Source organism: Eublepharis macularius, chromosome 1 (genome assembly GCF_028583425.1).
Source record: "Eublepharis macularius isolate TG4126 chromosome 1, MPM_Emac_v1.0, whole genome shotgun sequence".
NCBI classification, from domain to species: domain Eukaryota; kingdom Metazoa; phylum Chordata; class Lepidosauria; order Squamata; family Eublepharidae; genus Eublepharis; species Eublepharis macularius.
In genome coordinates this window covers 164,459,074-164,473,282 of record NC_072790.1, presented here as the reverse complement: position 1 = coordinate 164,473,282, position 14,209 = coordinate 164,459,074, and the positions used below count along the sequence as shown (strand labels likewise).

Sequence of the window (14,209 nt, the reverse complement as noted above, 5' to 3'; positions counted from 1 at the left end):
AAAATTAACAGAAAATATATACACAGTCTGCTAAGATTAAATGAATGGTTACTTTCATAAGAGTGCTCTTACAGTCATAACTGACAATTGGTTTCCTGTGAATATCATCTCTATAAAATCCTTAAATGATTCTCTATGCTGCACTGATTCCTGTACTTTCAGAAACTGCTTTGTTACAGGCAGCATGCTCTTGTGTGCTTGTAGGATAACATTTGATCAGTTATTTTAATTATAGAAAGTTGTTTACCGTTCAGGAATAACCAACAGATGCTTTTTTAATATGGGACCAGTTTAAAGATTGATTATTGCTAGCCATTATGAGGGGATTTATTGTTGGATATTAACTGTGTGAACAACTGAAATCTTTTGACAGCCACCATGGCACAGAGTGTAAAGCAATGGAAAGAATCAAACAACTGTGTAGATATTTAAAGAAACCGCCTTCTGTGCAAATTGAGTTGTGAAGGTAGGGGAAAGGAGGTAGCACAAATAAGCATCCTTGGAGTGATGTGGTTGATGAGAAAATTGCAGTGCTGAAAAACCAGCATTTTCAGTACCAAGTATATGTACAGGATATGACAGAAAGAGTGAGGGCAAGTCCAGACTTCAGAGCCAAGGGAGCTTTTATCAGAGGCTGAAGCAAGTTATGGAAGAACGATAAGGTAGAATATCCATAACTTGCTCACTATTCATTAGGCCTATTCCATTGAATTTATATCTCATGCTGTTGTGTAGACTTCACTGTTAGAATGCAGGAATCTGGGGTGTACAACCCTTCTGCTATTTTTATTTCTACCTTATTCTTCAGTTGTACTGTTGCAATTAAAAAAAGAATCAAATTGAAAGGGGGGGGAAATCACATTTCCATTTTACTTCTTCCAACAGAGAGTCCTACTTTTATGTTTAGGAACAGGAAAGTGAATATATATCAATACTGATTAATATTTTTCCGTTACGCTTCCTTAAACTATAGGTTTTTGTTTTTATTTAAACAGATAGCAAACAATAAAGATGCCCTGAGGAAGACTTGGAATCCCAAGTTTACCTTAAGAAGCCATTTTGACGGAATAAGAGGTCTAGCTTTCCATCCTGTTGAACCAGTATTAATAACAGCATCAGAGGACCACACATTAAAAATGTGGAATCTACAAAAAACTTCTCCAGCAAAAAAGTAAGGTCATTTTTGGTAGATATACTGAAATGAAAACTGTAGGTTGTGCATCTCATAAAATAATTAATGTCCCACTGGAGGAATTAGGTGGTTTTGTTGTATTTGTAGGAAACTTGAGCCTGTTGTGCAGACGTTCAAGAGCTACACTAAAAAAGGACTTTTGGCACTTGCCCCACTCACTAGGAGATGATCAGATGCACTACGCATGCCTCAGTTAGGCAGGGCATCACCTTCTCTCTCAGTGCAACAGAGACATCATAAAAACCTTCTCCTTGGAGAATGTGAGCTAGGCAGCCATCTAAAATATTTTTCAAAGATTTTCATTGTTGCTTCTTTTCTCTTTCCCTCCATTCTCTTGGTAACTTTTTCATCTGTGTATGTTACAACTGGCAACCTACAAAAGGTTTCTGTTTTATAGAGAAGAGGTGATCCACTATTCTCTGATCTGTTTTGGCACAGAATGTAAAGTAGATTCCATTAAACAATTGGTCATCATCTCTTCAAGTGACTATTTTTGGATTGAGCCCTGTTAGATCGAACCCTGTTGAAGATTACACAAGCTGGAGGCTTGTGAGGTATTACAGGAGCAGGGAACAATTAAGAAATTTATTTTTTATCCCCTATATCTCTCTTTTCAGGATTCCCCTCCACCTTTTTTCCTTTAATTGATTCTGAGCATATAGATTTACTAGAAAACCTGAAGTTGAGGGGGGATAACTCCCATTCTTTCCCCTTCATTGCCTAGAGGAAAAATGGATATCATGGGGGAAGTTGAAATGTGTGCATTACTTACTTTTTGAAAATTCATACCTAAAACATATCTTACTACTTTAAGAACAGAAAATGCAGAATTCATAATTTTGTTAGTACAGGTGCCAGCCCCTTTACTATAAAATTACTTCATAGACAAGCTGCATGCTGCCACAAACCCACGTCCAACTCAGACTTAGATTGACCTTCCCCTACACTGAGGTAAAACTTCTCCTCTTTAAGCCTGTGAAGCTGTATACTGGGCTGGAAAGCCTCTGGTAGCGTGGTTGATGATAAGTTTCAACTTTCCTTCTTGTCCCACCCTTAAGGATCATTAAAAATGGTTACCCAGCCAAGTCTTAATAGGGAACAGATCAGGGGTTTGCGCTTCCCTTTAGCAGAAATTGGCACAAAAGGCTTGGGGAGGTTCAAAAGGTAACAGAAGGTGTATTTACAGTAGGTTAAAGTCAAAAAGCAGGTAGGCAGGTGTTTGAACTGAAGAAACAGAAAGGTTTTTGTACAGGATCTTCACTTGTGTGGGGCACGAAACACTTGGTATAACACTAGGTTGCTGGCTTCTTTCAGAGAAAGAACATCTGCTTCACAGATGTTACACTTTATATACCCAAACACAAACACTACTTTCCCTCCTCTCCAGACCTTAAGGGTGCTCCACTGAGACAAAGCTTCCTACATACTGGGCAGGCATTATAGTTATAAGCTATAACCCTGTTCCTGGCACTGAAGGGGAGACTCCTCTCTACCCACTTCCTTGGACCTCTATAATTCCCAGATCTCTTGAGTCTAAGTAGGAGTTAGTGCTGGTTTTCCTCACGTTAGTCCTAGGACTAAAAGTGCTGGAAATCTCAGCATCTGAAGCTGAGTCCGTCACACATGCTAGTTGAAAAATTGATTCTAATTTAAATGTCTGTAGTTTTGAAACTAAACTTATATTGAAGCAAATAAATAAGGAACATTAGCACTGTTTAGCATAGCCAGTTGCCATAGCCTCTTGGTAAGGGGAATGAGTCTAGTGAATTGGTGGTGGTGGTCGAAAGTGCTGTCAAGTCGTAGCTGACTTGTGGTGACCCCTGCTGGGGTTTTCAAGGCAATATACTAACAGGTGGTTTGCTATTGCCTGCCTCTGCATAGTGACTCTGTTCTTATTTGAAGGTCTCGCATCCAGTTATTAACCATGGCCAACCTGCTTAGCTTCTGAGATGATTGGGCTTGCCTGGGCATGAATTATTAGTTAATATTTATAATAACTTTTTTAAATGTTAGATTTTATTATAGCTAGCCCTTGAATTGTACTGTGAACTGTAAACTATTAATCTGCTTCTTAGGAGCCTCTTTACTTTTCTTCTGATATAGGAAAGCATTTGACTATTGGTTGTTGTTTACCCCACAGCCATTTTCTTTACTGATTACTTGGAAGTACTTCTTTTCAGTAGGGTAACAGTCAAAATCACCAGAAGAGTACACCCAGAGATAAAAAATCATTATCTCATTACCCGTACATAAATAGATTAATCTTTAGAAAGTTTTTGTATTATGTTTAAGGCAACTTGAAAGTTAACTCTGAAGCTTTATCAAATGTTTGCCAGTAGTTCATGCCCTATAAATCTTTAACATGCTATTATTTTTATTTTTCCTTAGGAGTGCTTCTCTTGATGTTGAACCTATATACACTTTCAGAGCACATAAGTAAGTAAAATAGTCAACAATAAAAATAATTTCTTGTATCTTATTCATGCAACCATTTTTATGGGTTGAATTGTGGATTGATTCAATCCAGGAAGCCATCATGAGATGGCTTCATCTTGTGGCTGGAGTTGCCTCAGGCAAGTAACTTCAGAAAAGCTGTGACTTGCTAGTTTTCCAGCACATCCAAACAAATGCCAAATCTAGCAGCTTCTTTCCCTTGATCACTACCATTCAGTACCAATGGCTAAACCTTTTACCCAGGATCTAGTCATTTCTTCATCAAAGCTCTCCCTGAAGAGCGCTTCTTGCCTATCCCTATTGTATTCATTTACTGAAAATAGTAAGTTCTCCAAGTAACAAAATTTCATGCCTGTATTCTGCATAGCACCTTGCCTCTGAGACAAGGAACTTGATTCTCATATCAGTGACAGAAAAGTGTGTGAGAGAAAAAGAATAAGGTTGAATACTTAGAATGCCTTCACTGTTTTCATTGTGGGATTCACAAGGAAAAGTCAGTGAGCCAGCCCAGTTTCTGTGCCCAGAAAAAGTATTGTGAACCAGCCTTTTATTTCCAAGACCTCTAGAGAATATTATACATATGTAATCTTGGTTGTGTATGTGCATGCGATGTGTATGTGATGTTGTGTATGTGATGTTGACAAACTGGCCCTGACAATAAAAATCATTAATCAAAGTATTTTTGACATGTTTTCTACTGTAGTAGTCCAGTGCTGTGTGTGGTAATGAGTAGCAGTGGGGAACAGTGTTACAGTGGGGGAACTGATGGTCTCATCCAAGGTTGGAATACTACAAACCCAAATATTGATCCCTATGATTCCTATGGTAAGTGTCCCCCTTTGGCCAAATTTTGCTAATGTTCACTAAATATATATGACAATGTGTTGAATGCAGTGGGTCTCAATATGAAATCACAGAATGGGTATATTGAGGAAATAATGTAAAATGAACCAGATGAGCTGGGAATGCAGTATAAGAGATTGTGTGAGACAGTTCTGCTACTTGGAAGCAGTCAGAGATAGGCAAGAGTTTATAAACAGGTAAAAGATATGGAAGGAGTAGTTCAGAATGTGTTGAGTAGAGATAGGCATGAAACGGGGAAAAAACAAACCCTGAGTTTCGTGGTTCGTCGTGTTCCATGAACCACGAACTTCCACAAAATTGTCCCATTTCATGAAACGATTCATTAGGTTCGTGATTCATCAGATCTTGGTGCCCTACAATGGCCCTATTCATACCCAGAGATGCCAAACTCACAGGGAGACTTCAAAGGCACCCTAACCCCACAACCTTCCCAGCAAGGACAAGAACAGAAAATAAGAAAGAGGCTTTTAAGTCTCTTTTGAAGCAGCAGCAAATCCAGCCAAAAGCTCCCAAATCCACTCTCTCTCACTCCACATCCCAGCAACAGCTCCTCCCTCTCCCTGTCTACTGGAACTGAAAGCAGGAGGCACAGAGTTGTGCCTTATATAAGAAATGCTCACATAGAGCAGAACAGGAACTCTCTGGTTGGCAGACAGACCTGCCTAACAGGGTTTGGAGGAATGAGATTGGTGTTCCCATGGCTACAAAAAGCCCATCTCCCCCCTGCTCATTGCTCTCATAGAACAGAATGGGAAATCTCAGGTGGGCAGGGAGAGCTGCCTATCAAGGTTATGTGGGCTAAAATTGGGGTTTCCATGGCAACAAAAGGTCTGCAGACATTCCGGGCCTATGTTGCCTAAGGAAGCAATGGATTGGCGCCAGCCTGTCTGGCATCATGAAGCATTCACAAATCAAACACATCAGCCCCCAAAGTCGTGGATTTTGTGAAAAACGCAGCCCCACGAAATGCATTTTTGCAATACACGAATTGGCCCTATTTGTTACATGATTTGATTCGCATTTCGCTTCATGTCCATGTTTAGTGTTGAGTAATTTTGGAGGCAAGATGAGTATCATCAAGAACAAGGTAGAGCCTAGTCTTAAAAACAAAATGCTAAAACGGAAATTGGGATTTTTCAATTTATTGACGTACACAAGATGTTTTTTAGAAATTTTAAGTTATACGTTTTTCTGGATTTCATTCTGAAAATATATGTTTACAGATCCTTCTGTCTTAAGAGGTGCATTTATAGGCCACACAGATGCAGTGTGGGGTTTGGTTTACAGTGGAACACACCAGCGCTTGCTGTCCTGTTCAGCAGATGGCACTATACGGTTATGGAAAGCTTTGGAGATCTCTCCAGCATTGAACATATTTAATGATAATCAAGGTAAAGAATATCATTCTGAATCTTAGAACTGTTAAAATAATGCTACTACCAGTATTCCTTTTTGATAACTGTTTCTGACATATTTATATAGCTTAATGCTGGTGGATCATTATCTCTTAGCACTCTTTTTAAAGCAGTAGATTCCCAGGATCAGAATAAGACATTTCATTTGTATAAGAGTGTGTGTGTAGGTGTGCACACATGATCTGAATTATTTATAACAGAATATGCTGAACTCATACATGCACATATCCTTACTTAAATGATATTGCTTTAACAGCCAATTGGCCACAAATAGCATCACGCTGAAACAACCCTATTATTATCCCCCTTTTACGTTTAATTACCTCTGACAGAAAATTTGCAACCAACAACATAATCCTTTTATCATTATTATTTTTTTAAAAAAATTATTTTCTTTGAATTTCTATTCCGACCTCCCCATGAAGGGCTCAGGGTGGATTACAACATTTTAAAAACACATTAAAATTAATTTATACAATTAAAACCATAAATAGATTTTTTTAAAAAAACTTCAAATCTTCTCATCTAATAATCTCTTATCTTAATCTTCTTATCCAGGGGTCATTTTGTAGAAAAAGCGCTGCAGGAACTCATAGCATAACTCTTTATCATATGCCACGTCCCTTAGCATCACCAGAAGTATGTCATTGCCATAACTGATTTGCATATGCCACGCCCCCTGACATCTCCGGAAGTGTGTCAGAAGGCAACACTTACCCCTCAGGCTCCACTCCAAACATCTCCAGGTATTTGCTAACTCAGAGCTGGCAAGCCTACCTGGAGAAAAATTGCTTCAAAAGCACAAAGAAAATAGTCAAGATGTTAAATGGTTTTATTATAAAATCAACTCTACAATTAACGATTCACTAATACAAATAACCATAACTGATATATTTAACTAACACAGAACCAATCTGCTTTCCAAAGCTGTAGGAACCATAACAATGTCAACTTCAGTCAACAAAAGAATGAAAGCAACACACACACAGCCTCATCCACCCCATGAAAAGAAAGCAGAATGAACTCAAAGCACACACACACACACAACCCCACCCACCCACTCCCCCAATGAAAATAAAAGAGAATGAACTCAAGCAGCACACACATACACAGAAACCCCTGAATGTAATGGAAAGCAGAATGAACTCAAAGCAGCTAAAGTCTCCTCTGCAAAGGTGACCCCAGCAGCTCTGCTTACACACACACACTCACTCTCTCACTCTCACTCACAAAAAAAGCAGAATGAACTCACTCAAAGCAGCTAAAGCCTCCTCTGCAGCAGCTCTGCTTATACTCTCTCTCTCTCTCTCTCTCTCTCTCTCTCAACTTCTTATCTAATAATAACATCTGAATTAATCTTTGCAAAAAATATAATTTATAAAATAGAAACTTCCCTAAATGTTTCTTCCTCAAGTCCTCCCCAAAGCAACAAAACAACAGAATATGCTCCAAAGTTTCAATTTGACCACCTCCACATTTACACAGTATATCCAAATAAGTATACCAGTATAGCAGCCCTCAGTAACCGTAGATGGAAAGGCATTTAGCCTAGCCAGCATAAGCACCCTTCTATAGGAGGGGCACCGTTAAGTAAAAAACATATTGTGGAATAGAATTAGAGGGGTTTAAGCCATGAGTGGCTATTGAGCATATTCATCATATTCTCTCCTCTGTACAACTAAAATCCAAGGAAGTTTTCTCATATACATGATTTGGGTTAAAGCCCGGTGACTGAAATCTATTTTCAGTGACCTTTTTCCTTTCTAATACAACTTAGCAGCCCCTCCTTGATCGTAAGCATCTTTTGATATAACAGAAATGATCTTTGCCGTCCTAAAGTTTCCAGAGATTTCTGATTTAGCTGTGCTCTGAGAGCTACCCTAGAGACACAGTTTGACATGCCTGATATTCTACAGAAAATTTGCATTGGTAGTTGGTCAATTAATTCAACTACCGCATCAATCAAAACCTCAATACCATATACTATTTGGGGAATTACTTTAGAATTAAATGCCTTGATTGCTCCAGGTGTAAAATTCCCACTCCAAGTATGAAAAAAGCTAATTAAGGCGTTGCTGGATACTTTCACTTTGTGTTTAATACTTTACAGATGTAATTTCCAGCTTAGATTGGTTTGAAATATGATATCCAGATAATCAAATTGTCGAACCTGGTTGATTTTCTTTCTTTTTACTTGCCATTTATATTCAGGAATATTTCTTGCTTTGGAAAAGGCCATGATTTTAGATTTCTGGGTATTTATAAAAAGTCCCTCCTTTAGACAATATTCAGAGAAAGAAGAAAGGCATCATACATGTATAACATTAATGGTATTTTTTTAATCTGCTAAAGAAAGAGAGTGCGACAAATAGGGAGCTTAAAATAATAGCTAGATCATTTATATAGAGATCGAACAAGAGGGGCCAATAAGCATCCTTGCCTAACACACTTGTTTGGGGGAATTTATTGTGTTAGTTATCCTAAAATTCTCGTTCGAACTTGGGCCGAGGAGTTGGAATAATAGTCATTGCATTCGCCATAATAACTTTTTATCTGTTACGGATTTTACTAGTTTAAAGTTTCTCTCTTGTGATTTAATTGAAAGCTTGTTTTAAATCCATAAATGCTGCAAAGAGAATACCTCATTTTACTGTGGTGCATTTTCCCACCAATGCATGCACATCTTCACATCAATGCATCTTCAGAGGTGTAGCACCGAAAGACAGGGATCTCTCAGTGACACTGAGAGATCCCTGTCTTTCGGTGCTACACCTCTGAAGATGCCAGTCACAGCTGCTGGCGAAACGTCAGGAACTACAATGCCAAGACCACGGCAATACAGCCTGGAAAATCCACAACAACCATGCACATATCCTTCAACTGTATCTTGATATAGTTCTTTATTCTGACCTTAAGAAGTATAAGAAATAAACATTTAATTTAATCTTTACTGATACCTTTAAAGATATTTGGGTAGTGATTAATTTTCTGCAATAAAAATATACAAGTAAGTTTTATATATTTGAACCCTCCACTGATTTCCTTCTTGAGGAATAAGTAACAAATTTGAAATTCTCATAGGTGTGTTTGTTTTCCTTGGCACTTAGAATACAATAAAAAGCCAGTTCCCATCAAATCTACAAAACAGAGTTTTCTTCTTTTACTGAGATTTCAGTGGGGTAGGTAAAGGTGCAAGCACCGAGTCATTAATGTCCCATGGGGGGAATGTCACATCACGACATTTTCTTGGCAGACTTTTTACGGGGTGGTTTGCCATTGCCTTCCCCAGTCATCTACACTTTACCCCCAGGAACCTGGGGTACTCATTTTACCAACCTCAGAAGGATGGAAGGCTGAGTCAACCTTAAGCTGGCTACCTGAACCCGGCTTCCACCAGGATCGAATTCAGGTTGTGAGCAGAGCTTGAGCTGCGGTACTGCAGCTTTACCTCTTTGCGCCTTGGAGCTCTTACCTTTCAGTGGGGCAAGACTGGAAATAAATTCCAGCCAGTGCCAAGAGAAAAGGAAATTCCTGGTGAATGAGAACTATTCCTTTTCAACAGTGCAGTACTTAAACTGCTTACATGGAGTAGTCCCATCATTCAGTTGGTTACCTTCAGATTGAACAGCTGTTTGTAACGTTGTACATCACAGATCAATACAAGTAACTTAAATGTGATGCTAGAATCTAGCCGTAAAGAAATTGTATTTGACTTTTTGGCCCGTAAGACTACTTGTTTTCTGAAAAATGTTAAGAACGTAAGAAGAGCCTGGTAGATTGGAACAGTGGTTCATCTTTGTTCTTCTGTGCCTCCACACATGGGACTGCGCAGGCGCAGGCCAGCCGCTGGAAGTTTTTTCATCGCTTTCCTCAGCTCCGAAGGGGCCGTTGGGCGCGCGCCTCAGCGACCGTTTCCCGCCCAAACGGTCACATGTCCCAACAGCGACCAATGGCCCCTTCCCTCAGTTCTCTTCTTGCCGCCGCTAGAAGGGAACGTCTGCTTCGCAGCTCCGTGCTTTATACTGATTGCTTACTCCGTGATTGATTATTTCGGTATTGACTTGGATTTCAGACTTGACTTACTCTTCTTCTGACTGATTTGGACGGATTTTGGACTTGGTGTGTATTGACTCAGACTGTTACTCGACGACGCGTATTGCTGAACCCCTTAAACATGGCCTCTAAGGCCTTATTCAAGCACTGTGCTCAGTGCCAGATGAAGATGGCCCAAACAGATGGGCATGATCTGTGCCTTTTTTGCCTTGGGGAGGGTCATATTGTCCCAACGTGTAAGATCTGCCAGAAGTTTACCCATAAGGCCAGACAGGAGAGGTCTGCGTGCTTGAAGGCATCGCTGTGGCAGAAAGTGTTGGATGGAGAGGAGACTCCCAGACCCCCTTCGGTGGCGGGGAAAACTCTGTTGTCCTCCCCAAAGGCTGCCCTTAGCTCCTCGGCCGAATGGCATTCACGAGCAGGCTCTGTGGCCTCTGCTAAGTCGGTGTCGACATCTCGACCGGCAAGTATAGCAGTATCAAAAGCGGGTTCACAAGTGGCGATGTCTCAAAAATCGCCAAGAGAAAAGGCGTCGTCAAAGTCGGATCTGAAGAAGTCGGTTTCAGGATCGGATCCGATGGTGTCGGATGCTACCTGCCTGTCAACTCCGATGCCGGATCCGAAGGCTACTGCGGTTCCGAGACCACACATCGCTGGCAAGAAGTCTTCCACCAAGAGGGCGTCGGATCCGAGAGCCAGCTCGGAGCCGCCGTCAAAGAAGCCGAAGAAGTCCAAACATCGGCACTCTTGGTCCCCACGGCACAAGTCTGCTGATGAGGTGGTGCTAGTATATCCACGCACGCCTTCCCCTCATCTGAACTCACCAGACCGTTCTGCTCCGGAGGAAGTACCGGATCCGGGGGCATATGTCGTGGTCTCGGGTGAGCATCGTTCCCCGTCACCAGAACCGAGCCCGGCTGCCCCTCGTCGGATCCAACGCACACCCAGAGAGCGCTCGTCCGCGTCTCCAGCTTCCTCCACTCAGAGTCGGCTCCCTTTCTCCAATGTGGAAAGTGTCGGTTCCGAGTGTTCCTTGGCATCATGACACCGGCAGGCCTCCTATATTCCACCTGCTTACCATTGCCAATGGAAGGGGGCTCCTGCTGGGTACGACTCCTCGAATCCGAGGCCATCAACATCAAGGCAGCGTGAGTGGCTACCACCACCGTTTCCAGCTGATGAGGTGTCGGTTCCTGCTTCTGATGAGGAGGAGGCTGCTGTTGACTACGAGTATTGCTCTGAATCCTTGTCGGAGCCGTCTCCAGATGACAATGTGGCTCCCAGTACGAGTTCCTCTTATGAGGATCTCCGTATCTACGCCGACCAGATAGCCCATATGGCAAAGGCGTTGGAGATTGATATCTCTTCGGCCATGCCTAAGACGAAGGACAAGCTCCTGTGCCGCATCTATGGTGACAACCCAGCTACGGTGGGTTTCCCTATGTTGGAGGGCATGGAGGAAATAGTGGAGAAGGTGTGGAAAGTGCCTTCGGATCTGCCGGCTACATCAAAACGGATTGAGCAGATGTACAAGATCAAGCAAGGCACGTGGCAATCGCTTGTCAAACATCCTCCACCTTCATCCCTGATTGCTGAGGAAATCCAGCACCGACGGTCAGGTTCCTCTTCCGTCCCGCCAGACAAGGAGGGGAAGAAGATGGACGCCCTGGGCAGACGGCCCTGGCCCTCCGTATAGCCAACTACCAAACCATCATGGCTGGCTATCAGCTGTACCTGTGGGAGAAGCTGACTTCTTATGTCGCTGACTTGCCTGCAGATAAGAAGGCGGTGGTGTCCCTGCTGCAAAATGAAGCCGTTCGCCTTTCTAAGCAGCAGATGAATGCGGGGAGCCATGCAGCTGATACTGCAGCCCGTAGTATGTCATCAGCGGTGATCCTGAGAAGGCACTCTTGGCTCCGGTCAACGGCTCTCCCGCAAGAGGTGAAGACCAAAATTGAGAATCTGCCCTTTGAAGGGGATTCCCTCTTCTCAAGGACCACGGATGAGGCGCTGAAGAAGAAGGAGGAGGATAGGCAGACGTCTCGGTCGTTGGGAGTGACCTCGGCAGACAGGTCTGCTTTTAAGCCATGGTACCCTACGAGATACAACCCGTACCAGTACCATGGAAGATACCAGCAACGTCCTTACTTCCAACATTATCCTGCTACTCAGCGCCATTACACTCCTGCGCAGTAACCCAAGAGGCGTAGGCCTTTCAAGCCCCGTCCATCTCAACCTCCTGCTCAGCAAAAAGATCCACAAGGAGCAGGGAGGCAATTCTGACGGGATGAACCAGTCACAGCCCTGACTTTCTCGGACAGGCTGAAGCCTTTCCTATTTGAATGGGAGTCAATAACATCTGACTCATGGGTCTTAACGATTGTGAACAAAGGATATGGGCTGGAATTCACTGAACTGCCTAGGTGTATCTCACCGTTAAGGGCTGTGAATAATACCATGGCTGAGCTAGAGGATGAGATCATATCTCTCTTGGCCAAGGGTGCTGTGGAGGAGGTGGCATACGAGGAGTCGGAGAAAGGCTTCTTTTCTCGTTTCTTTCTAGTCCCCAAAAAGGATGGGGGTTTACGTCCCATTCTAGATTTAAGGGGTCTCAATGCCTTTCTAAAGGTGACAAAGTTTAAGATGGTCACACTGTCTGCTGTAATTTCCTTGCTAAAGAAGGGGGATTGGTTTGCTGTCCTTGATTTGAAGGACGCCTATTTCCATGTTGGAATACTAGAGGAGCACAGAAAGTTTCTGGGCTTCATTTACAAGCGAAGGGTGTTCCGTTATAGAGTGCTTCCCTTCGGCCTATCCACGGCGCCACGAGTATTTACCAAGTGTGTGGCTCCTGTGGTGTCTTTCCTTCGAGAGAAAGGCTGTGCCATCTTTGCTTACCTCGATGATTGGCTCATCGTGGCAGACTCTGAGGCTGGGCTTGTGCACGCTGTAGAGTTAGTACTGAGCACATGCAAACGTTTGGGTCTGCTGGTAAATTTGGATAAGTCAAAACTGGTACCCAGCCGTAAGGTCTCTTACATTGGTGCAGTATTAGACTCAGTTGAGGGTAAAGCACTACTTCCACAGGAAAGAGCCAGGTCTCTTAAGGGATTGGTTTCCATGTTGAAGAGAAATTGTTTCCAATCTGTGCGCATGATACAATGCTTACTGGGTCACATGGCAGCTGCTACCTCAGTAGTACCCTTTGCGAGACTGCGTATGCGTCCGCTTCAAAATTGGTTTGTGCGGAGGTACGATGCTATGCGCCACCCTCCGTCTCTCAAGTTATCCATACCTAGGGTCATTCTATCCTCCCTTGACTGGTGGCTGTCAGATGACAACTTGTTTAAGGGGACCCTGTTTGGCTATCTGCATTCTGAGGTTACAGTGACCACAGATGCGTCCCTGCAGGGATGGGGTGCCTATTGTGGTGCTGTGTGCGTATAGGATGTATGGTCAGAAAGGGAAAGAAACCTGCATATTAATGTTCTTGAACTAAGAGCTATTCGTTTTGCACTTGTGTCCCTTGCAGCACTTCTACAAAACCATCAGGTGTTGGTGCAGACGGACAACACGACTGCCATGTATTACCTAAACCAGCAAGGGGGCACAGCATCTATGATTCTCTGCAGGGAGGCCACCCTCATTTGGCAATGGGCGATCCAGAATGGTGTGATGCTTCGTGCTATACATGTAGCGGGATCAGACAATGTTCGGGCAGATGCCCTGAGCAGGGCGCACATGTTGGACCACGAGTGGGAACTAAACGTAAAGTACATTGGCCGATCTTCCAGATGTGGGGCCAACTGAGCATAGATGTGTTTGCAACGTCAGCAAACACCAAGGCCCGAATATTTTGTTCAAGGGCGGGGAGCGACCCCCTCTCTATTGGGGATGCCTTCCAATTTACGTGGACATACAGGTTGCACTATATGTTTCCACCATTCCTGCTAATACCGAGGGTGTTGTGCAAAATAGAGAACGACAATGCAGATTGCATTCTGGTAGCACCCTTCTGGCCGAGACAAGTGTGGTTCCCCAAACTGTTGCAGATGTCCAATCGGGCGTATGTGAGTCTACCTCCCCAGCAGGATCTTCTGCTGAACGGGAGCTTGTTCCACCACAAGCCCAAGAAGTTGCACCTGTCTGTCTGGTGGATTCTACCCTGCCTGTAACTTATTCTGAGCAAGTGGAGAAAGTCATGCTAAATGCAAGGAAACTCTCCACTAGA

The 14,209-nt window shown here is 42.9% G+C and overlaps 1 protein-coding gene across 2 annotated transcripts in view; it reads left to right on the top strand.

Annotated features, from left to right (window-relative positions):
• The window catches only part of STRN (striatin), a 102,997-nt gene that overhangs the window by 57,081 nt on the left and 31,707 nt on the right, over nucleotides 1-14,209 (top strand). For both annotated transcript variants that reach the window (XM_054976673.1, XM_054976665.1), the window contains 4 exons: nucleotides 996-1,171; nucleotides 3,581-3,628; nucleotides 4,350-4,471; nucleotides 5,734-5,901. In XM_054976673.1, coding sequence (XP_054832648.1) covers nucleotides 996-1,171; nucleotides 3,581-3,628; nucleotides 4,350-4,471; nucleotides 5,734-5,901 — 514 coding nt within the window. The remainder of the gene's footprint in view (nucleotides 1-995; nucleotides 1,172-3,580; nucleotides 3,629-4,349; nucleotides 4,472-5,733; nucleotides 5,902-14,209) is intronic.